Source organism: Tachypleus tridentatus, chromosome 6, assembly GCF_004210375.1.
Source record: "Tachypleus tridentatus isolate NWPU-2018 chromosome 6, ASM421037v1, whole genome shotgun sequence".
Classification (NCBI taxonomy): Eukaryota; Metazoa; Arthropoda; class Merostomata; order Xiphosura; family Limulidae; genus Tachypleus; species Tachypleus tridentatus.
The window spans coordinates 54,621,449-54,647,646 of NC_134830.1; the positions used below are offsets into that span (position 1 = coordinate 54,621,449).

The following is a 26,198-nucleotide window of genomic DNA, read 5'->3' on the forward strand; positions in this document are numbered from 1 at the left end:
TATATATCATGTCACAAGCCACTTACAGAACATTAGTGTCTATTTGTGTTTATCACACAATATGCTAGCAAGTAAATATTTTGTTCAAAGTATGTGCCTGTTTAGATCCCTGCAAATGCTGTCAAAAACCTGCAATAACATACACTCAATAATCAGATATTTTGTAAATTTGTTCTTGCTAATACACTGGCACTAACAATATTTCTTCTTCTCTGCAACAACCTTAATCCCAAATCATTTTGGTTAGCTGATAGTTTTTGAAATCCATGAATGTTCATACCCACATGGTAACTACACAGGACAAGCATTTTTGTTGATGGGAATTTGAAATCCTGACCTTCAGGTTGAAAGTCATGTGCTCTAACCACCAGGCCATGCCTGACCCAAACAGACACCAATCATTAATTGAACTTAATGTAAGAAAAATAGACAAGTACTTACATTGCTATTTCTTCAGGAGTGTTTGTGGGCAATTTCATAGCTGCCTATGTGAATAATAATTAAAAAAAGAAACTTGCATGTCTGACAACTTAATACCTGTGGTTATGACAATAACTTGGAACACATATGTACATACATACTTAAAAAAAATATAAACAATAAAACACCAGCCACAACTCCATACATAATTACAGACACTGCACAATCAATACTGAAAGGTGACCCAACTATTAATAATAGCAGTACAGAGAGCAAACACTACACACTGAAATATGGAATATTTTCTAACTCCAGTCATTTTAGTAGTAAAAAAACAACAAAAAACAGAGAACTGCACATCAAAATATGAAGGGTAGTCCAATGTGATATTATGTGGGGGTTACAATTAAGAAGTCAGCTGAAATAATACATAATACCAGTGGCTCTAAGACTGAAATAGTACTTTGTTGCATAAATAAATGTTCATTTAGTTCTGTTTGGATCAGAAAAAGGAACCTATAAGTTATTCCAATAACTCAGAACATCTAACATGTTGCAAAAGTGATGTTATTGGATAATAAAATTCTACAGTAGAGTGCGTACAGAAAATGAAAATGTGCTGTCTCAATTTAAAGATGGAAATCAGTTTGTTCACCAGTTTTTTTAAATACTCCTTTTGATTGTAAAGATGTATATGATAAAGTTCTATACTATCATTCCTTATGTAGATAAACTGCCTCGTGTTATAAGTTAGGCTGTTATGAATGACCTTTGTAAATGTTTACAGTAATTCAAAAAGTAAATCATTCTAGAACAGAACTTATGGTTCTACTGCTCTACAACATAACACACACAGTTCCTGTAGTCTTCAACTGACCAAACTTAAGACTTTTTAAAACCATCCTTATTGTTCAAATACCCTGTACAAGTTACTTATTCAATTTTTAATTATATTTACTATCAACACCAATGTGTTTAACAATGTGCAGTTTTTGTCTTTAAACATGGTGTGTTTTGTTACACTTGTATGTACACTTAAACGGTAAACATGTTGTTTTAGCCTCTGATTGATTTCAGATATTTTAAAACCTAAAAAAACCTTAAGACTTCAAAGGTCTTAAAAGTATGAAAACCAATTATTGACTTAAAGGCTCTGCAGGAATCCTGATACAAAATAATAAAGTGTCCAATGGAAGAACTAATTAATCTTACTACTAATCAACACATAAAAGAAAAATAAAGGGAAGAAGACAGTGGTGTTTAACATTTTGTATCTCTAAGGAAAATTTATAATTATCATCTGATATAATAAAAAATTAAAAAACTTTATGAACATTAAACTCAGGTATATAAATACTGTCTTCCAAACAAGACATGTTAAGTCAGGCTGAGTTTAATACGAAACATTTATAAATGTATTCTGCCACAGAAGAAACACTCACCATATAGTCATTGAAAGCTGTTGTATCAGCATCAATGAGAGTAATCAGTTCTTTCATAGTATTGTGAAGAACAGGAATAAGTTTTCTCATATGGCCATCATAAATCTCCCACTGTCTCTTACCATAAGTCATTTGGCCTACCATTGCTCCTAGGGCAGAACCCTGAATGTTAAATCACAACTTATTAAATGCAAAAATATAGGTGTCTTCCAAATATTAATGTGTCACTAACCTAGTTTCTTAGCTACTCTTATTCACACACAGATGGTACTGCAAGGCACAAAATTAATTAGCTGAATGGCAAAAAAAAAATCACCTAACAGAACAAAATCTGGAATTCTGTTTTTAGAAAAATAAATTTCAAGTCAGTATTTTGTCTGAGGCCAATACAACCAAACCAGTGAAATATTTAATTTTAAACATTTTTTTTTAATTTTATTTTATTTATTTATTTTTTTTTACAGAAAATGGTCTGTATAGTTTATTCATTGAGTCAATTTTAATACAAACCAAAAGCTTAATAACCATTACTCTCTATACTCTACCATTACTTTACAGAATGAGTTATCAGAGACAAGTAACTTTTTTATTACAATTACAAGCTCATCCCTAACTTCTTGTTACTAAATTCTTTGTGTGTGTAAGCAACTGTGCTCTCATTTCATGTAGCACAACACTTTCATTTAAGTTGAACAACTACTGAAATTACATTAACTTAGCTGGTGAAGAACTTGTCTGTGTAGGTGAAAGTGGTATGTATTAAAAAGTAACTGTCCACAAGGATAAGTGATTCTCTCTCTTTTGTTAGAAACTAATTACTTGTCAAATGTGGTTCAACATTTTTATGGTTTACTTCAATACAACAATGTGGGATTAGTTCAATTTTAATAAATTCATAACTGTTAATTTAATTAATGCAAAGAAGAAATCCACATATGCAGCAGTGTCGTCAGGAATAAGTTGGCTTTGTTCAATGTATATTTCTAGCAGACTTATCTAAGAAGCCACACAGAGCTAAAAGACATGTAGCTTTTCAGCTGTTGTGGCTTACCACTATACCTGGAAGGAATAAAACCTTATTTTTTATATCTGTGTTTGTTTATATGTTTGTCAGCAATATTTTTTGAAAACAGGTGAATGGATTTAACACACAAGTTGGTATACATTTGGACTACGATACAACTCAAAAGTAATTAGTTTTTGGTAATTAGTCATTATCCAAGGTTTGGCAGATCCAAGAAAATCATTCTATTAACATGGGAACTGATTTTTCATACACTTTTGCTCTGTAACTTAGGGGGCACACGCATAATATTACTCCTCTCTGTCCTACTAAAATGATCTACGTCCATTGATAACAATAGAAACACAGGTACATTTTTGTGTTTTTGAGATCCAAATGCGATCAACACCTCATGGTAGAGATATGCACAACATAGAAACTGAGAAATCTGATGAAGTTATTTTGTTCTTGAATATTAACCCAGAAGTAATATGCTAATAGAATTCCATATTACATAATAGCCAAAATTTACAAGATTAACCTATTATTTTTATGGATATACAAATGAAAACTTAAAATATTATACAAGTTTTATAAATACAACTACATACCATAGCAGCAACAGCAGCAGCTACCGATCCACCTCCTGGGGCAGGTGTTCGTGCTGTAACTGCTCTAATAAAGTCTTGTACAGTTTTCTTGGCCAGAGGGCCAACACGTTGGTCAGGAAGCCTATATTCAATTATTTTTTCTTTTGGGTTAAAATGGCCTAACGAGTTTAGACCAAGTCTGTTGACTGCCTAAAATTTACAAAATTGTGAATTTCTTTAAAATGAAGTATTTCTAATCTAGTAACACTGTTACATAAAAATAAATTAATAATTCAATAAAATCTTTTAAAATAACACTATGTAACACAAATTTTGTTTCTGGATAGCATGTGTTATTTCTTAATTGCTTTTGTAAAAGTACAGAAAATGGCCGTTATTCCCTTCATACTTTGCTTTTGTGACCTGGATACTGAAATTTAGAAATTATCCTATTTTCTATGTAAAAATGGGCAAATTTGCACATTTACATTTACATAAGGTCTGAATAAAACAACACATGAATCAAGATTTACATGTATTTATATTAAAGTTATACAAAAGTGTTTAGAAGTGAGTAGTTTTTAGAGATTTGCAACTGTAATGTAAATCACTTTCATGTATCAGCCCTCAAATATAGTCTCCCATCATGTTTTCATTATATGCTCCTTGGTAATAGTGTTCAAAGTCCAGTACATCCTGGTGGAAGTGCTTGCCTTGCTCCTTGGAGTATGCTCCCATGTTTTCCTTGAATTTATCAAGATGAGTGTCAAAGGATATGGACTTTCGGGGACATCCTGCAGCTCATTTTGCCATAGTTCTTCACCAGAGCCTCAACCAGTTACATGTTTTTTTAGACCTTGTGATTGCCCAAGAAGCTCTAAACCACTGCAACAAAGCTGCCCCAAGCTTTTTTTCCCTTCCTACTGAGCTTCTTGGGGAATTCTGTGCACTCCAGGATCTTCTTTATTTGTGGTCCAACGAAGACACCAGCTTTGACCTTTGCCTCAGTCAGCTTAGGTAAGAAGTCTCGAAGGTACTTGAAGGCTGCAGGCTCCTTATCAAGAGCTGTGACAAATTATTTCATAAGACTCAATTTTATGTGCAATGGTCAGAACAACACCTTCTGGAGGTCCACTCGTGGCTCACACTTGACACTGTGCCTCCCCACAGGGAACTCAATCCGTTGCGGCTAGTGGTTCCTGTTGTAGTGCGCTGCGGTGTCCCTGCTGTCCTAAAGGCAAAGATAACAGGGAAACTTGGTAAATCCTCCTTGGAGACCCATCAGGAATGCCACCATTTTGAAGTCTCCAATAACTTTCCAACCATACTAATTATACTTCAAGGCTTCTAGCAAGGTCTTGACACTGTTGTATTCCTCTTTAAGGTGCACTTAATGAGCCAAGGAAAGAGATGGATAGTTATTTTAGAAAATTCTGAAACATGCCTTGTAGACTTCACAAATTTTAGCAGATGCTATCACAGAACACCTTTTTGCTCTTGTCTTGATAAATTGGCCACATACATAGCATAATGCATCTGGAGAATGCTTGCAGCTTCTTGATGCTATCTCTGATAACATCAGATAGGTCTATGTATTCACTTGGCAGCTAGAACTAAACTGAAGTGATGAGTGCTTAGCCCCTGTATATATATATGTGGAAAGTTCTAGAAAATTCTTGTAAGCTCGAGAAAATTCTCTATCAGCTACTTGGCATTGAATCTACCTGGAATGTTCTGGAAAATGGGTAAATTTGAAAATTTCATTACCCAAGTCACAAAAGCAAAGTTTGAAGAGAAAAAATAGGTCTTTTCTATTTACTTTAGACATAAACAATTAGGGAATAACACTTTCTCTCCAGGAATAAAAAAAGAATAAAAAAATTTTGTTACATAGTGTAATCTGTGTTTACAAATCTAACGAATAAAAACTAATAGCAACAATAAATTTATGTACACAGGTATAAGAAAAACACACCTTCATAAAATAACACCATTTAATGACTAAGAAAAGGGGGAAAAAAAGGAAACTCTAGTACATATTTAAATGTGATTTATTTGTTTGAAGTTAAGCACAAAGCTACACACAATGGCCTTACTGTGTTCTGTCCACCAAAGGTATCAAAATTAGATTTCTAGTGTTAAGTCTGCAGACATACAACTGTGCTACTGGGGGGCATTTAAATAAGTATATTAACCTAAATACAAAATTGGACATACACATTAAATAAAACAATCATATTTCTCTTAAGTAGTTTCACACATTAAAAACAAGAAACTTTTAATTAACTGAAGATTTCTTCTGGTAGTTCTGAGAAAACTATCGTGGTTACAGTAAAACTAACAACTGAACACTTACTAAACAATTCATCTGATATACATACAAGGTGAATTTTTTGGTCTTCTTCCAATAAGAAGAGGTTTTCTTTTTTAATGTAGTATTCTGCTGTTTGAAGCATAGCACGCAATGGAACTAAACCGACAATTTGAGAACCCGTAACTGGTATTCTTAGGTCTTGAGCATGCTTGCAAACCTACAAATATGGATCCATAATTATAAATACTTGTTCAGTATTTACTAAAAACAGTAAATGAAATATAATTGGGATAACAAGAGTGTTACAAATGCATAAAGCCACCTGGCTCCCAAATAATAATTTTGTATTATATTGTAAGTACTACGTGTTTCTTCATTCGTGGCAAATGATCACAGGTGTACTACCAAAGTTATGGCATATGTGCCTCAGAATACTTTTTATGAGAAAATTTTTAGATTTTCTAGCATGTATTTACATCTAAATAAAGAAACCGGAAACAAAAACAAACAGAATGAATACTTCCCATTAAAAATAAGTCTGTGTTAGGACTATTTGGTAATGACAGTTATACCAGATGACCTCTAAATAAAATAAATATTTACATCAAGCTATTCTGATTACTTGATTGTTTTAAATTTCATGTGAAGCTACGTGAGAATTGTCAGTGCTAACCATCCCTAATTTAGTAGTGTTAAACTAGACGGAAGGCACTGGTCATCACCACCCACTGTCAACTCTTGGGCTACTCTTTTACCAACAAACTTTGGGATTGGCTATCATATTATGATGCCCCATGGTTAAAATATGAGCAAGTTTGGTGTAACAGATTTAAACTCGCAACCCTCAGATTGCAAGCCAAGCACCCTAGCCATCTGGCCATGCCCAATCTACTATTTTTTGAGGAAGTCACTATTTCTACAAACATCAACTAATAGTGAGTTAAATTACCTCTTCATACACAGTATGAATGGGAGTAATATCATGATCTGTGAGGTTCAGGGATACCTGAGCCAAGCTGGCTTCATCTAGCCACCAACCAATACCATGACAATTCCTGAGGCAACCTGGCTATTGAAAAAAGGAAACAAATATGTATTTAACATTTCAAACATTTGATATAAACACATACCTCATGAGTTGCAAATGGTATTGTTAGAAAATTTTTCATTATTCAAAACATGTCGAAACTTATGGTTGAAAAAATTGAGTTAACATTGTTTTAATTATATCTCTCTGAGATCTAATCATGCAGCTCGCAACACTATACAAGTTTTGCTTATGTATAATACAGGGTGTTCGGAAAGTCACTGTGCACTTACATATTTATTAACAGACATGTTTTAATTTAGAATAGAGGAGGTAAATATACTTTTCAAAAAAGAAATGCAAAAGGGATATTTTTTGTTATTTTAAAGAGAAATATATGTAATAACATTACATACTCAGAGTATGTGATGTTACATGTGTAACAATGATTGTCAGACCAAAATGACAATAAAAGTTGTGCACTTTGAAAACGGAGGAAAACATCGGATTTTTCACCAAAACGCATTCGTGTCCAATAAATTTGTTTGAGAGACCTGCATGTTCTGCAAGTGCAACATGTGCAAAATCCCTATAAAAGTGACGGCTTCTCGGTTTCCATAGCTCAGTGTTAAGCCACCGACACGCAATACAGTTATGCCAAGACTGACTGTAGCACAACGCAACAACGCCATTGGTCGGTTGGAAGCAGACGAATCTTGATCAGATGTTGCCAGAGTTTTGAATGTCCACCCAAGCACCATCACAAGGCTATGGAATCATCACCAACAACATGGAATAACTCATGACCGTCCACGATCTGGCAGACCTCGTGTGACCACACCCGCACAAGATCGCTACATCCGGTTACGTCACCTTCAGGATAGGACCACCACTGCGACGTCTACTGCCTCAACCATACCAGGACTGCGTAGGATTTCCGATCAGACCGTACGCAACCATTGACGAGATTCTTAGGCCCCATGTGTAACCCATCATGGTGAACGTCAACGACGTTTTTCAACATGACAACGCCAGTCCTCACACAGCGCGACTCACCACTGTCTTCTTTAGACACCACAACATCAACGTTCTTCCCTGGCCCTCCAGATCACCAGATTTAAACCCCATCGAACATCTTTTGGACGAGTTAGACCGACGTCTGCGACGGCGACAACCTCAACCGTAGACTCTACCTCAGCTTGCAGCAGCTTTGCAGGTTGAGTGGACAGCCATTCCACAGGATGTGATTCATCATCTCATCGCTTCCATGGGCAGGAGATGCCAAGCAGTTATTGATGCTCACGGGGGGGGGGCATACTCGTTATTGACGTTGAGTGACGTTAAACTTCACCTAGTGAGTGTGGACTTCGCCTTTGCAGACTTTGGATGTTCAGCAGTGAATGTGCAAAGTTTCACACATGTCATACAGAACTAACCAGAATAAACTTGTTAACAATATGTCTTAAATTTTGCCTTTTGCGTTTCTTTTTTTGAAGAGTATATGAAAGAGAAAGACAATTATAAACAATGTTGAAAGTGACCCCCATAGGCATCAATACAGGATTGGATCCTTCTTATTTTGTTTCTAAACACCGCTATCTGTTGCTGGCTTGAAATAGACTAAATGAATGCTGTTATTGCTGCTTTCAAAACTGCACAGTGACTTTCCAAACACCCTGTATGATCATTCAGTTACTTTTAAACTTCATAAGAGGAAAACTGTCTCAAGAAAAACAAGAGGTGCCTACAGACAACACTGCAGCTGTCTAGGTGTTCAAAGGCTGGAATTATATGGTTATGCCAAAGTTTGAACACTATTATTGTGCATTTCTTGCTATCTCCATGTGTGTTTATGATCATATAAAAACAATTTATGGATAACATATCTTTATAGTAACAACATAAACAAAATGAAAAACTCAAATTGAGAGAGCATAAAATACAAAAAACAAAGTAAAATGAGAAAACAAAACTTCCAATTAATTTCCTAAACTTGCGTAAATGTACGTTAGCATTTTCTTAAATCAAAAATGTATTTCCAATAATACTTACTTCCTCTCACATTACAACTATTACTTGATAGGGTTTCATCTTTGTTCATCTAAGCATCTGCTTTATTTAGCTTGCTCCAGTCTTTTATTCACCACTTAATGTTTCCTGATGATATGTGTCTGTTAACACACTCCACCTACATCAATGAGCTCTCTATCTTGGTACAATATATAAGCACCTCCTTCAGATAATAACTTTTTTCAAGACTGTCAAAGTCACAGTCTCTAACACATCTTACTGGGGAAGAAGGGTGTGAGATGAGCTATTACCAGAAACACATTGTTGATTTAAGAAAGTTACCTTCTGAAACATACTCATCTCTTTTCACACTACAGCTGGGATCCAAGATCGATAAGATGGATGGGCTGGTGAGAGCATTACACTATGTAACACAAATTTTGTTCCTGGACAGTACATGTTATTTCTTAATTGCTTATGTTGTAAAAGCACAGAAAATGGCCATTATTCTCTTCAAACTTTGCTTTTGTGACCTGGATAATGAAATTCAGAAATTAACCTATTTTCTATGTGAAAATGGGCAAATTTGAACATTTTAATTTACCCAAGACCTGAATAAAACAAGATATGAATCAAGATTTACATGTATTTATACTAAAGTTATACAAAAATGTTTAGAAGTGAGTAGTTTTTCGAGATTTGCAATTGTAATGTAAATCACTTTAATACATCAACACCCAAATATAGTCTCCTATCATGTTTCTGTTGTATGCTCCTTGGTAGTGGCATTCAAAGTTCAGTATATCTTGGTGGAAGTGCTCGCCTTGATCCTCTGAGTACGCTTCCATGTTCTCCTTGAATATATATATTAAGATGAGTGTCAAAGGATATGGACATTTGGGGACTTCCTGCAGTCCATTTTGCTATAGTTTTTCACCAGAGCCTCAACCAGTTCCACATAATTTTCGGCCTTGTAATTGCTCAAGAAGCCCCAAACCACTGCGACAAAGTTGCCCCAAGCTTGTTTTCCATTCCTATTGAGCTTCTTGTGCACTCCAGGATCTTCTTTATTTGTAGTCCAACAAAGACATCAACTTTGATCTTTGCCTCAGACAGCTTAGGTAAGAAGTCTCGAAGGTACTTGAAGGCTGCAGACTCCTTAGCAAGAGCTTTGATAACTTGTTTCATAAGACCCACTTTTATGTGCAATGATAAGAACAAAACCTTCTGGAGGTCCACTAGTGGCTCACACTTGACTCTGTGCCTTCCCACAGAGAACTCGGTCTGTTGTGGCCAGTGCTTCCTGTTGTAGTGTGCTGCAGTGTTCCTGCTGTCCCAAAGGCAAAGATAATAGGGAAACTTGGTAAAGCCTCCTTGGATAGGTCTGTGTGTTCACTTAGCCAGCTAGAACTAAACTGAAGTTGTGAGTGGTGAGCTCCTATATATTACTATAGAAGTTCTACAAAATTCTAAAAGGTTCTTGAAAATTCTCACAAGTTCTACAACATTCTAGAAAGTTCTTGAAAATTCTTGTAAGTTTGAGAAAATTCTCTATCAGCTACTCAGCACTGAATCTACCTGGAATGTTCTGGAAAATGGGTAAATTTGAAAATATCATTACCCAGGTCACAAAAGCAAAGTCTGAAGAGGAAAATAGGTCTTTTCCATTTACTTTAGGCATAAGCAATTGGGAAATAATACTTTCTGCCCAGGAACAAAAAAAAAGTAAAAATTTTGTTACATAGTGTTATCCATACAGAATGCATCTGTATAGATTGTGGTCCTGCCTATAAAAATTAGCATCCTAGTGGAGAAATTGTTCTACACCCAGAACAGGTATGCTCTTCACCCAGAACCAAAATCATACATTTTGGGTGGAATTTGACATGATAGATTATCACTACTGGTCAGGTACAAACCAGGTAGCTGAATTCCCACTGCTCAGGGTTGGAATTACAGGGCTGTGGCCCCTAAATACCACTTTGGTGGCTAGAGCACGTGGATCACAGTGGATACATTTTAGTAGATCCCAACCAGTAGTTGTAGACTGATGCATTCCAGGCTACCAGAATCAAAAGAAGGTAAGCAACACCCCAAGCTCAGTCAAAATGATGTCATTCTCAACCTGAGGGAACAGAACACTTCTTGACTGGAACTGTGAATGCTCATCCTCATTTCCCAAAAATGTGGGCAAGATAAATGCCACTTGGTCCCAGAATTATGAGGAGAACTTAGAACAAACAAACCTCAACCTAGGATCCAGGATGGGACCACTCTGCACTCAGAATTATAAGAAGACAATGGACTCTCTGCCAAACAATGTACCAAACCAACCCATATTGATCAAAGAGAAGGGCCACTCTCAACCCAACCATACAGCTGAGCATAAATTCTGTACTGATATTACAAGTAGGCTGGTGCCACTCCTACCACATTTTGAAAACAAATATCCACTTGAATGTCATTCGAAAACACCAGAGGAATAACCTCTATCACCCACAGTGACTTGAAACTGGGAGCATAAGGACTCCTTTGCTCCACTAGTAGAATAGGGGAAAGGTGGAGGCAGGCACAATGGGAAGTCTAGAAGAACTATGCTCTGGAAGAAGTGCAATTGATGAATCAAGCTTTCTAAATTTTTTAAAGGTGAACTAATCCCAATTTATTTAATCCACTAATTGGCAGAGATGAGCACAATCATCTTATGCTTTACTCATGGAAGTCCATGAGCAATGGTCAAGCATAATACAGTAATACCACCCAATCTGCCTCTAGATGATCTTATGGAACACTATTTCTACAGAGCCTGTTGCAACCTAGATAAAGTACATTGTGTTAGTGGATTGCTGGTGTGGATTTGGTTTGATAAAAGTACACGTGACTGAGACAATAATCACAGAGTGGGATCCAGTGAAAAACTAGTAAGAGACCCTGAAAAGGAAAGAAGGGATGATATTAGTAACAAAAATACTTACCCCTCTTTATCACCTAGCAGATAGTTTCAGGGGTAGGGGGTAATAAAAACTCCCAAGGGAAGAAACTGCCATATCAGACAAATAATTTGAGATAGAAGTCCTGGGGAAAGTCCACACACCAGTCTGCACAATGTCCTTAGTGGCCTCGTTGAACTGTCCACTGCAACAAGACATAATTTGCAGAAGTTTCCTTATCTCCAAAGAGAGATCAGAATAAGTGCTTTGGATTAATTTTCTTACCCTCCCTGTTTAGGTACTCAGGGATAAATCCCAGGTAACTAAAGAATCATAATGAATAAAAAGCCACTGTCTAGCACTTTTAAAAGCTTTAATGTGCATAACATAATACTTCAAGACAACTGATGTGGATCCAACTGCTCACAGAGGTGAGAAGTAGCAGTCACATGAAACTGTGAAAAAAGATTTATCTACTTCCCTGGCTGTCAGTGTCATAGGGAAGAAGGACCTGTCTGGGTATAGAACATAGGTAGAATGATAAAGCATCCTATGCATGTGCAGTGCAAACAACTCCAACTAGTGATGTCAGACAAGAAGTAGTAAAAAAAACGTTAATGAGAAGGTAATACATGGTATATTAAGTTAAAGGTTCAAACAGATGTAGAGAAAGTGAATGTAATAACTACTGTTATATCCCATTTAAGTAACTGAAACAGTTTAGGATGAATGTCTTAAAGTAACTTTGAGCACTGAGGAATCAAAAAATTTCATTCTCTTTGAATATCTAAAAATAGTCAATATGACTGCCTTATACTGAGCAATTATAGAAGATGTGAAACCCATGTCAAAGAACCAGGTACAAAAGGAACTATGATTGGTACATCTGAGCAAATTTGGTTCAACCTCCTTGCAATATAACAGTCTCGATATGTATGCCATTTCTGCTGATAAATATTAATTGCATGAAAACAAAGACTGAGACAGGTGCATAGCAACCTTAGAAGTTAAACCCCAATGCCATGCAAAGGACTTTATAACCTCCACACACGAAGCTTGAGTTTCAGAATGGATGGGTGTCGAACTGTGGCTGCCTCAAGAGAGATGGTCTAAGAGGAAGTGGAAGAGGTAGGCACTCCTACAGATACTGCAGAACCACAAACTAAAGCTGAGCTGGCTAATCCAGGGCTACCAACAAAACTTAATCAGGAGATGAAAAATAAATGCCAGGTCTCAGGGTAACAGGCAAACAGGTGAAATTCTGTCCAGTCCTGACTAATGCATCTATTGTCAGTGACTAAGATTCTGATAGTTGTGTGTTTTCTTATAGCAAAGCCACATTGGGCTATCTGCTGAGCCCACTGAGAGGAATGGAACCCATGATTTTAGCATTGTGAATCTGTAGATTTACCGCTGTACTAGCAGGTTTCTGGTAGTTAAAAAGTCCAATTAGGGTAAAATGCATTGTTCATCAGTGCCCTGAACTGAGAGCAAATCCAACAGAAAAACTCTCAATGAAGAATTCATTCTGTTGGGAAGATGTGGTACATTTGAGACAATTGATCCACCACTAAATTCATCAATACAAAAACATAGCAAGTTAGTAGGACAATATGATAGGAATGAGCCCAATATAGAATGTCCAAATTTAAAAAACAGAGGCGTGAATCGTAAACATAAAATTGTTTGATTGAAACACAACAACTTTGCCCCTCAATAATCCTTAACCTTGAGACACTGTCCTATGAAGAGCAAGAAGTACTACAACTTTGATGTAAAGGAAAGATTTGTCATTCATCCACAGGTCAGGTAATTCTTAACTGTTGTGAGATACCCATTCTGAAGTGAGGCCTCCATGAAAATATGCAGCTCTGGACAAGATAGCAGCAGAGGAACACCAATTGTAGTATTGTTCTGGTCAAACCACTGTTTGAGATCAAAGATGTTGACCCTGAAGAAAGAAATCGGTGGATCACTGTTCATGATCCATTGCTTGTGCATAAATCACTGAAGGGATCTCATGTACACATATCCTAAAAGTAATGAGGGGTCAGAGTGATGCTTGTACCTCCAAAACAGAAAGAACCACATGAGAAGGAGATATGAATAAGAAAGAGACTGCTTGTTCCACAGCGTGGAGCTGGTTGGTAATTGGTCGAGTCTGACCGAGATATGTGTTCATATAACACTGGAAAACACTTTTTCAGTAACTTTGAGTTGCATGGGATATTTTAACTGATTCTGAAGGAGTTTTAGGCGTTGATTTCAAATCTGAAATTAGTTTTTCTCTACAAGCTCTAGTTTGTATGCAATTTGAGGTTAATGAAATTGTACAAATGTGAACTTGCGTAAACCATGTATAAGCATTTTCACGTCCATATATATAGAGAGCTTCTAATATTTTGATCATTCTTCTTTTGTTTCAGATCAAACATGGCTTCCAAAAATAGATATCATTGCAGAAACAAGCCTGATGCCTTCTGCTACATATGTGGATGCTTCACACTCAATCGTCAGAGACGTAACATATCCTCGTTCATCAAGCGTGCCTACAAGGCATATTTTGAAGTTCATCTTGGTGATCAAGACAAGCAATGGGCTCCTCATGTTGTGTGCCACAATTGTGAGGAAATGCTTCGAGACTGGACCAAAGGAAAACGCAATGGTCTGCCTTTTGGTGTTCCAATGATTTGGCGCGAACTCATCAACCATGTAACTGACTGTTATTTCTGCATGGTAAACACAACGGGTGTTGGGAAGAAAAACCGACATAAGATTACATTATCCGAACATTCCCTCAGCTATTCGGCCTGCTCTGCACTCTGAAGAAGTTCCTGTTCCAGTTTTCAAAGGCTTGCCTTCATTGGACGATAAAGACATTGGACATGATACAAGCGAACAAGACAGTTGTGACAGTGAATTGTCAGAAAAGTGTACACAATCAGAGAACTGTTCTTCAGACACTGAACCTTTCCCGCCCCAAGCCTCTTCCCAGGCTAAACTGAATGATTTAGTGCGGGATTTAGGTCTTTCAAAGAAAGCAGCAGAACTTTTGGCATCAAGATTACAAGGCAGAAATCTTGTTGATCACTCTGTTAAAGTATCATATTTCAGAAAGCGTGACCAGCTTTTTGTGACCTTCTTTTCAGAAGACAGACAGTTTGTTTACTGCCATGACATCCAAGGGCTTCTCAAAGAACTGGGTGTACCTTACTATAGTCCTGCTGAATGGAGACTCTTTTCAGACAGTTCAAAACGCAGTCTAAAGTGTGTTCTTTTACATAATGGGAATGTTTATGGAGCAGTACCTGTCGGTCACTCAGTGCATTTGCGGGAAGACTGATGATATGAGAATGGTCATGGACTTATTAAAATATCATGAGCACAATTGGATCATTTGTGTAGACTTAAAGATGGTCAACTTTCTTCTTGGACAACAGAAAGGTTTCACCAAGTTTCCATGTTTCTTCTGTATGTGGGACAGCCGAGCACGAGACAGACATTGGGTCCAGAAGGACTGGCCTATTTGTTACACCCTTGAAGCAGGCATGCCAAATATCATACAAGACCAAATTGTAAGCAGAGATAAGATCATCTTTCCTCCTCTTCACATCAAATTAGGTTTGATGAAGCAATTTGTCAAGGCACTGGAAACCGAAGGTGAATGTTTCCAACACATCATCACAGCTTTACCAGGGTTATCATTTGAGAAGATCAAAGCAGGCGTGTTTGATGGCCCACAGATTGAACCCTAATTCGTGATGATCAGTTTGTTGCTAAGATGACCGCTTTAGAAAAGGCAGCATGGTTATCCTTGTGGCAGTCGTTCAGAACTTCCTTGGAAACAATAAGGCGGAGAACTACAGTGAACTTGTGAACAGAATGCTCCTCGCCGTGATCTCGGGTGCAACATGAGCATCAAGCTTCATTTTTGAACAGCCACCTTGATAAGTTCCCTGACAACCTGTGGGCTGTGAGTGACGAACAAGGAGAACGATTCCACCAAGACCTAAAGGTCATGGAAGAACGCAACCAAGGGCGCTGGGACAAAAGTATGATGGCTGACTACTGCTGGAACATTAAACGAGATTGTCCAGATGAAGTGTACAAACGCAAATTCCTTCCTGAATAAAATACACAAACAAATTGATAAGCTATTCCTATAATTTCCTATAATAACGAAAAATTAAAAAATAAATACAAATTTCAAATTGCATAAAATCTGTAGCTTGCAGACAAAAACCGACTTCAGATTTGAAATCAACGCACTAAAACTGACTATAGAAAGGTCTTTTTTTAAATGCAACAAAATGAGTGTTCCCCAGTGTAATGTGTTACAGTGAAAAACGATGTTTTAGTTCTAATAAGAAATACTCTCTTAGGAGATTCAGAAAGTAACATTCGGGTATAATATTTCACCAATTGATAAGATAGTGCCAGGAGCAGCCAGATGTTAATTGAATGGTGTGTGCATGGGTCCAGGGAATGGAAGTAACAAGAAGAGATTGATACAATTTAGCAGAACACACATGCAGCCAATACTAGTCTGAAGGGTTATCTCAAAACTACAGCATCAGATCCTCATTTATAAAAACGTAGATAGTGGCAAAATAACTCTGCTAAGGAAATGTGCAGATCTTAGTCCTCCACAGTTCTGGCAAAAAACTCCATTGCAAACTGTGAAAAAGACTCCATCATGAAAAAACGTTCTGAAATTTTAAGATGTGAGAGAATAATGGAAATACTGCAGTTTAGGGAGATAATAGTGGTAGAACTGTGAACTGGATGACAAATTCTGATGAAAGGACCTCTAATAACACTATGTAACAAAATTTTTACTTTCTCTTGTTCCTGGGAAGAAAGTGTTATTTCCTAATTGCTTACACTTAAAGTAAATGGAAATAGACAGATTTTTCTCTTCAAAAACTTTGCTTTTGTGACCTGGGTAATGAAATTTTCAAATTTACCCATTTTCCATAACAATGCAGGTAGATTCAGTGCTGAGTAGCTGATAAAGAATTTTCTTGAAGTTACAAGAATTTTCTAGAAGTTTCCATATATATACAGGGGCTCAGCACTCATCACTTCAGTTTAGTTCTAGCTGCCTAAGTGAACTCATAGACCAATCTGATGTTATCAGAGATAGCATCAAGAAGCTGCAAGCATTCTCCAGACACATTCTGCTATGTACATAGTCAATTAATCAAGACAAGAGCGAAAAGGTACTCTGTGACAGCATCTGCTAAAATGTGTGAAGCCTACAAGGCATATTTCAGCATGCCTGTCGGGGATCAATACAAACCCTGGACACCTCATTTTACCTGCAAGCACTGCAAAAAAACTCTAGAAGGTAAGAGAGACAATTCTTGCTTGCTTGAATAGTAATATTTTATAATTTAAATTTTAAAAGGTCTAAAATTTGTATAAATCTTTTAATTTTTTCTATACTATTGGAAATATCATAAAATATTTTGCATGAGCCTCTTAGACATTAGGCTTTACCAAGTTTCCCTGTTATCTTTGCCTTTGGGACAGCAGGGACACAGCAGCGCACTACAACAGGAAGCACTGGCCATAATGGACCGAGTTCTCTGTGGGGAGGCACAATATCAAGTGTGAGCCACTAGTAGACCTCCAGAAGGTGTTGTTCTGACCATTGTACATAAAAGTGGGTCTTATGAAGCAATTTATCACAGCTCTTGATAAGGAGTCTGCAGCCTTCAGGTACCTTTGCCACTTCTTCCCTAAGCTGTCTGAGGCAAAGATCAAAGCTGGTGTCTTCATTGGACCACAAATAAAGAAGATCCTGAAGAGCACATAATTCCCCAAGATGCTCAGTAGGAAGAAAAAAAAAGCATGGGACAGCTTTGTCGCAGTGGTTCGGGGCTTCTTGAGCAATCACAAGGCCCATAATTACATAGAAGTGATTGAGGCTCTGGTGAAAATCTATGGCAAAATGGGCTGCAGTATGTCCCTGAAAGTCCATCTTGATATATTCAAGGAGAACATGGAAGCGTACTCAGAGGATCAAGGCGAGCACTTCCACCAATATATACTGTACTTTTAATGTTGCTACCAAGGAGCATGCAACAGAAACATGTTAGGAGACTATATTTGAGTGTTGATATATTAAACTGATTTACACTACAGTTCAAATCTCGAAAAACTACTCACTTCTAAACATTTTTGTATAACTTTAGTATAAATGCATGTAAATCTTGATTCATATGTTGTTTTATTCAGGTCTTAGGTAAATTAAAATGTACAAATTTGCCCATTTTCACATAAAAATAGGTTAATTTCTGAATTTCATTATCCAGGTCACAAAAGCAAAGTTTGAAGAGAATAATGGCCATTTTCTGTACTTTTACAACATAAGCAATTAAGAAATAATGCATACTATCTAAGAACAAAATTTGTGTCATGTAGTGTAACTCCCAAGAATTTGTGGTAAGGATTTTCTGCACATCCAGAAATTCTTGGTACCAAGTTTCCACAGATTCCTAAGGTATACAATTGTTACCACCACACTGGCAGTATTCTGAATGAGCACAGAATCTTCATGTATATCATTGGAATCTATTCTGGGTAGCATTGAACTTAAAGGTTGATGTCAGAAAACTTGAACAGGGGAATAATTATAACCCCATGTAGGAGCCATGAAAAGTTAAGACAATGATGACAGGGATGATTGCAAATAGACGATATCAACCCTTTAATTCAAAGAGACTCTAAAATGCCCACAAAAATCAAGCATTGGAGAAGAGGGCCTCATGTAACTCACTAAGATAGCAGCAGGTAGACAAAAGTCTTCCAACAAAACTCAACAATATACCATGAAAGAGACTAGTGCAAAAGCTGACAATCAAATCAAGGTGGATGCTAATAGTGGTCCCAACATCTCACCAAAATGATATGACAATAAGCCAGAGGCTTCCTAAAGATAAAAAAGGTGTAGGGATAATTAATATCTCAGCACCTTAATCAGGGTCAAATAAATTCTACAAATTTTTGTTATCTATTCAAGTTGATCACAGACTCTGTTCTGGAACCCACATTTTCAGGAGTGGGTCTATTCTCCAGGAGTCTAAATATGCTTCCACCTGGCAATGGTAGGTGAAAGCATTTTGTTTGACAAACATGACAGATAAAGCATAACTGTAACTGAGCAGTTGCCATCTCTGCGGGAACTACAGTATGGGAGATGGAGAAAGAACTGAGTACTTGCCCTCAGACCTTCTGCCATCTAGGAAAGCACATGCTCAGAAGTAAAAAGCAACCAAAGCATCCTACACTCAAAGTACCAACAGAACAAAAAGTAAAAGTGACTGATCAAAACTGCACTCATGACAAGCCAACAGAGTAAAGGGAAACACTGGAAGAAGTAAATTCTCTCCAGAATGTCCAAGATTACCCACAAATGCAGCCTCAGAGCCCCTCCAGAGAAACACTACTAGACAAAATGTACATCTTCATCTCACTCTTGATAAGGTAATAGACAGCCTTAACTGAGAGTGACCTCCCCACCCAATTCATGAGCAATGCTGGATATAAAAAGTGGAATGGGAGAAACCTGGTTTGCTTCCATGTAGGATACATTAATCTGCATACCTTAAATCAGTTTGCCTAACAACTTCATTTTTACAAAAAAACAAACAGGTAACATGAACACTCGAAAGTATCTGCAACAGCCATACAACAGAGAAACCTGTTGGTGAATACTTTGTCAAAAAAAACTGACAATATTATTTGAAGCAGTGCTTACATACAGTACCAAGATCGAGAGTGCAATGAGGGAAGTGGTGAGTGTCATGACAGAGATTTCAACAAGGGCAGTTAAAGGCAAAGACACTCTAGCAGTTCAGTAGTAGTTGTAGTGCGAGTAGATGTAAGTATGTTTTGGAATTATAATAATTATAGTAATAAAACTGAATATTTTCAATCACATTTATTTTCTTTAATTAAAATAGTTTACCCACTCCATAAAAAAGCAAAAACTACTCACTTGGTCAGCACCTCGTCCTTGTTCTCTGATATTTAATGCTATTCTATGAGCTTGCTCTTTAGTACCCAAAACATTTATATTGTAGACAATCAGAAACTTTCTTGCACCGCAAATGGTTGCTCCCCATCTTGATATGAACTCAGCAGGACCATAGTCTGGCTTCCATTCTGGCTTGGTGATCTATGTACACCAAATGTTTTGAAATGTCAAATAAGTTAGTCTTTGTACTACTTTGAATAAATCTCTATCAGCCAACTGAAAGACAGATCAACACTTATTTTAATTAATTTTCAATTTAAAGACTGTTACACATGATCTTTTCCTTCATGTTTAGGTGGAATTAGAATTAAACAATCAACTTAGTTGTACAAAGCATGCAAGTAGATCAAACCAAAAAGGTTTTGCTAGATATGGCTCTTATCAGTAGACTGTTATTTCCTATAGATGTTTCATAGTAACATGTACACAAACAACTATGCTGTTTTCATCACAATAACCTTCACTATGTAGCATAACAACTTAGACAAGATGCGTGCATCACTTATTTTATTACACATGCTCTGTAATCTAACAGGTGTGTGTAACTTGTGTATTCATACAGATTAAAAAAAAAAAAATCACCTTTACGCTGAAGAAATTTCAAGTTTCAAAGGTAAGTACAACCAGTAACAAAATAAAACTTTTGAGATTGAAGTGGAATTGAAAACAACCTTTTATTAACTACTATTATCTTATTACCCATCAGATAGATTTCTTTGTTGGGTTTCTGAAGCTAGTAAAATGCTACATGTGAGAGTAGAGATAAACTAGAAGGTAGGTAGTTAGTCAACACTACTCAGATTTTTAGATATATGGCACTGCTGTTTTTCTTCTTTCCTTCATAATTTTCGTTTCACACTCTTATCTCCTATTTATAGATTTATTCATATTTAAACAATCAACATATTTAAAAGAGCACAAAAATTTAATTAAAATTCAAAACAAACAGAAACCAAGTTTACATATTTGATTCACTGAAACTTAAGCGTTAAAGTTGAATTTTGATAACCTCAAACATACGGAGTCAATTTTTACTAACTTTGTATTTTAACAAAAGTTAAGTGAATTATTAAAATGCTTTTTGCTTATATTTACCAACTTTACATATGAAGTCAGCAAAAAAATCTAAACTTAGGAATTTCTTTTAAAAAACATTCTCTCAGTGAGGTTTGATATTCTTCTGATGAGGAATAGTTGAAAGTGTTTGAAAGTTTGTGGACCCAAACAAACTACAGCTGAATGTGAAATATTAGTCTAAATATTTCTTTTTTCAATTTATATCTTTAGTTTTGTTACTACTTTTCTGTTTGCCATTTTGTATGCAATGCTTAATTTCTACCAGATCTCAGAACAAGAGATCCAGAACTCATTTGGATCATTTTTAATCTGAAGATAGAAATCATTATTAATTTTAAGACTTTCTTGATTGGGTTGACAACTGACTACTCCATTACTCCTTTGAATCTCACTCAAGATAGTAGCAAGAATACATCAGTTTCGTTTAAGTTATTACCTGATAGAACTCAAACCATACCTTTCAACAAGGGTACAGCTACTTTTTCCCTAAACATTAAACACTACTGTTAACTTTCAAGTAACAGGTCTCGCTCTCACACCCACTTTCCTTCTAAAACAACTTTCTAAATTTCTGTGCATTGACCTGAGCAGGTCCTAACCATTAGAACAAACTCTTGTTCACAAAACAAAACAAACTACAAATAAGTCAATGACAGACATCAGATGAGTAAGACCAAAATAAGTTAGACCTAGTCATAATTGTTTTTTATATTTATATACCATCTGTTATTGTACAGCTATCTTATGGAATAAAAATATATGAAGTGGTAATGGGCAGCTAAGAGCAGGCACCACAATTACAAAAATTCGTTTATATAAAGAGTTTCTTGTTCAGCAAGTTCTTATGTTGATCAGAAGATTAATCACTTAATACATTAAAATGCAAATGTAAATATAAAAATCAGTTTCTTAATTAGAAAACTTGTATAAATTTACTATACTCATCTCATAGTTTATAACTGAATTCACTTTAAGTAACACAAACTTCAAATAAAGCTACAGGTTCAAATACAAGGCCAGCTAACTATACTAAAAATGTACATTGCCCCAGTAAGTTTTCTAAAGTAGCATTTTGTCTCTAAGTAATTGTTCTGTTGTTAAGTTGTCAATTAAAAATCAAAAAATACTAAACTTATGTAACTTGTTAATCTTGTTTTCTTTTTCTAGTGAAATGTAAATTGTAAATGGCAAGTTTGCTTGGATAAAATCCTTAAAATTACTGGCATACTTTTTTTCTGTCTTTATTGAAATTGTTAATAAGCTTAGAAAAAAAGCATAAATGGCAAATATAAAAATGACTACAAACAGAGAAAAGTTTGATGTTTTTCATACAGAAATATTTAGTCATAGATGGACATTAACATTTAAATTGAAAAAGCTTATATTTTACTCGTCTGAAGTTCAATAACTAAAAAACAAATACAACTATAATATAGAACAGGACACAAACAAAAAAAATTATACACAACTTTTAAAAAATACCTAAAGAAGTCACCTTTTCCTTTAATCCTTCATATTCTCCTACTCGTATCTGAGATACAGTCTTTCTGTGTTCATACTGAGCAGCAAAACCATAAAGAAACACTACAGCAGAACAACACCACGATCACTCTTAGTGTTACCACTGCAACATCTAGATATACAACAATAATCATTTTTTGTTCTAGTTTTGTTTCACCTTTAGACCACATTAGTTTTTTTTTTTTTTTGTAAAAATAAACACAGGCCTCCTAGTGGGCCACTTGAAAAATAGTGTTTTTTTTTCTAAAATTCCTCTAATTCCTAAAATGTATGAAGAGCAAAAGAGTTCACAAATGAAAATATATAGTTAGGTATATGCAAGGTTTCCTATTTGTTTGCATAATTTCCATTAAGAAATCTATTATGTTGCTTGTGAAGCAAGATTTCACCATAGAAGATTCAATAATGTTGAAGCCAAAGCCTCAATTATCCCCCCCCCCTCCCCAGGAAATGCTGCAAAATTATTATATTTCAACTAATCTGTGCTGGATAACAATGGTAACAGCACAACTACAGTGCTGATACTTAGTCCTGCAGCAACATTTTTGGTGGAAAACATAGGTTTCCAAATTTTTAAGTGCCTATTTTCAACAAAATACAAGAAAAATAGATGATAAAAATATTTTTTAATACAATTCATTTGGAGGCACAAACATTTCATTAATGTATACATGAATATAACCTTCAATGACGAAATGTTTTTATTTCATTTTACAACAAACTTGCAATAGGAATTGTTCTTCCTTTGGGATGAAAAAACATAAATGAATATAACATCGGATTTATGCTTGCAAATATAATGTTTTGTTCATTTTTGATATGTCATCATTGCAATAATACCATGTATTTTATATCCTAAATTTCAAGTCAATCACATATAGAGTTACAGAATATTTAAATTTCCAGTACCAAATCAAAAAGCATTTTGCAAAACATGTATATATATATAAATATTACTCTATAAAGGGTTAAAAATTCTTCAGTTTAAACTTGGGTAGTGTTGTGTGTCTTAAGAAGTGAAAATTTTGGTGTTATTAATACTCATGTTTGAACTGGACTTATTGTAAATCATGATTACATAAAAATAATATTTAATTCATTAATTGACTTTATTTACCATATTAATTTTTATTGACAAATGTTTTTAAAACATAAAAGTTGAAAAGACACAAATAGATTTATAAAGTAACTTTAACACCATTTTACCTGGAACATTCAACTCTGCAGCCAATTTCTCTCCAAATTTCCTAGCACAGTAGATACACTCTTCCATTTCCACACCCTGGACTGGAATAAATGGACAGACATCTAGCGCTCCAAGTCGAGGATGTTCTCCTGAAATTACATCAAACAATTTTTTTTTTCAAAACTGATATAAAGAAGCAAGATTATTGGTGACCAGGAATCAAACTCTCTCTTAATAAGGTAATTTTCAAATAGTGTCTACTAACATACAACACTTTTTAATGCCAACATATCTATTAACATGGTGATTTTTCAAACAAAATGACTACAGATGTATTATACATGTTTTATTAAAGCCAACAGCTAACAATAACATGATGTTTTAAATAAAATGTCTACAAATGTTTTACGTATGTTGTTAAGGCCAAAACATCCATCAATAAGGCAGTTTTTCAAGTAAAATATCTACAAATGTGCTATACACGTTATTGAGGCCAACTAATATTCCAACAATTAATTTTTGGTAACAATATCTTATACACGTTTGAGGGTCTTTTTAAATAAAAGCTCATCTTCTCTGTGTATATATACATAGCACCACTAAAGGTTTCTTACTACTGTAATTTTTGCAATCAATCAATGTGTGTGTGTTTCATAACAACAAAGTGAAAACATTAATAAAAGCTGGAAAGTAAATTTTTATTCATTGCAAGAAAAATGACATTTTGGTTTTTGATTGGTAACTAGTTAACAACACTGATTAAAGTGACAATAGGAACATGAGATATTTCTATTGGTGATAACTGGAATTAGCCATTAATTAATTATATGTAAATATTGCCAAGTCTGTTATGGAGTTGATTGTTTAAACATTTCTTTGAGCAAGTAGAAACTGATTTTGACAGTTTCATTTCTGTACATCTCTGCTCCAAATCATCATTCGAAATGAATTTAACAAACTTGTTAACTGCACGTGACAGTTTTAGATTTTAATTAGCAGTAATTCATGTCTACTACATGGGACAAAAGGAGAGTTTGTCTAGTACAACTAGAACTGATCAAATCTGAATTCTGTTGTACAAATCACCAAGTGGTCATGCTGAATGGAAAAAACAAAGAAAGCTTAGTCTGGTAATTGTGGTTGATGACCACAAACTTCCTTTAACTGCCTTACTTCTTGGTTACCAAAATACATGGGAAGTTATTTTCAGACATTTCAGACACAGTCTACGAGTTTTAGAGAACATGCATTCTTTAAGTTCGACCGAAAATTTTGCATGATTAATGATTATTAGTGATCGGTAAATTCTGAATAATAAACACTTTATAGTGATATTCCTCCAATTTGGTTTCACAAAGCAGAGCTACAAACTTAAGTAAAAGGTCTTAAAAAATATAATTAGTGCACAAAAATTTTCTCTTCTTGCCTTCTTTCAGTGATTTTCTTAACTTCACATTGTCTTCTTGTACACCAGAAATTAATTTCTTTCATTCTCTAAACTTGAAGGGAATTTGGTAGCATAATTTCAGATCCATTACAGTCAGCTTACATTCTTGAAAAGATTAAATGCAATGGCCAAAGTTTATTTGACCATTTTCTAGATTAAGGCAGTTAACTTGCTAGAATTCTGTTTGTACTGAAATATACTACTGTGCACAGCAACAAAATTCATGTTATGTCATAATGAGTAAACAATTTTTTTTACTTTTGTAAATCTTCACAGGAAATTATAAGCATTAAATGATAACCAATTGTAAATAACTGTATTACAGGGTGAAAAAAAGTTTAATGTCACAAATATAGGGATGTGTTTTAAGTTTCATTCACCAATAAAGAATCAAGATTTTCATTAGGAGAACTGAAGTAGTTTCAGAATTTTTTATCTTATTAATGGGAAACTGTTTAACAATGTTTTGAGTAATAATTATATATTAAATGTAACTTAAGTGGAAATATTCTGTCCTTTGTATAACTCTACATTTCTTAAAATTTATATAACAAAAATACACATTCTATCAAAACACAGAGGAGGGGATGCTCAGGAGTGGAGTACTTGAACAAAATGTATTAAATGCATACTACACGAGACATAAGTGAACTGTTACTGCATACTAAGTATGAAACATAATATATACACTAATAATAATGATTTTAATGTTCAAATAAGTGCACTGGTGCAACTCTACACCCTAAAGCATATGTTTAATTACTCAACAATAATGTTATTGAATAAATCATTGTGACTAATAACAACACACACTTTCTTACAACTTTGTAAAAGATCTGTATTTAATTCCTAATCAAACTGTTAGTATTACATGGTTCTATTTTCCTGCTTATTTATTATGTATGTTTTATTGATCAATGATTCATGTTAAAAAGACTGACTACTCACCTGCTTGGAATGGTGATTATTAAATAAAGCTGCAGATCAGTTACACTAGAGTACAGTTTCAGTTTGTAGCTACAAGTATTGTAAACAGAGTGAAAAAAAACAAACATGCTTTTCTTCTTTGCACTCAAGATATAAAAACATGATTACTATTACATGTAATGTATTTTAAAATTATGTGTATGTTTTATTACATTTATATGTGCAATAAAATGTTTTTTTAGTCAAATATAAATCAATTT

General features: G+C 35.1%; 1 protein-coding gene across 3 annotated transcripts in view; it reads right to left on the bottom strand.

Annotated features, from left to right (window-relative positions):
* LOC143252547 (formimidoyltransferase-cyclodeaminase-like) overlaps positions 1-26,198 on the bottom strand; it is an 81,814-nt gene that overhangs the window by 18,872 nt on the left and 36,744 nt on the right. For 2 of the 3 annotated variants that reach the window (XM_076504867.1, XM_076504864.1), the window contains exons 3-10: positions 23,585-23,713; positions 22,353-22,441; positions 19,742-19,921; positions 6,719-6,838; positions 5,837-5,986; positions 3,477-3,665; positions 1,863-2,024; positions 442-485 (exon numbers count right to left, since the gene is read on the bottom strand). In XM_076504867.1, coding sequence (XP_076360982.1) covers positions 442-485; positions 1,863-2,024; positions 3,477-3,665; positions 5,837-5,986; positions 6,719-6,838; positions 19,742-19,921; positions 22,353-22,441; positions 23,585-23,713 — 1,063 coding nt within the window. The remainder of the gene's footprint in view (positions 1-441; positions 486-1,862; positions 2,025-3,476; positions 3,666-5,836; positions 5,987-6,718; positions 6,839-19,741; positions 19,922-22,352; positions 22,442-23,584; positions 23,714-26,198) is intronic. The other variant, XM_076504865.1, reaches the window with a different exon arrangement.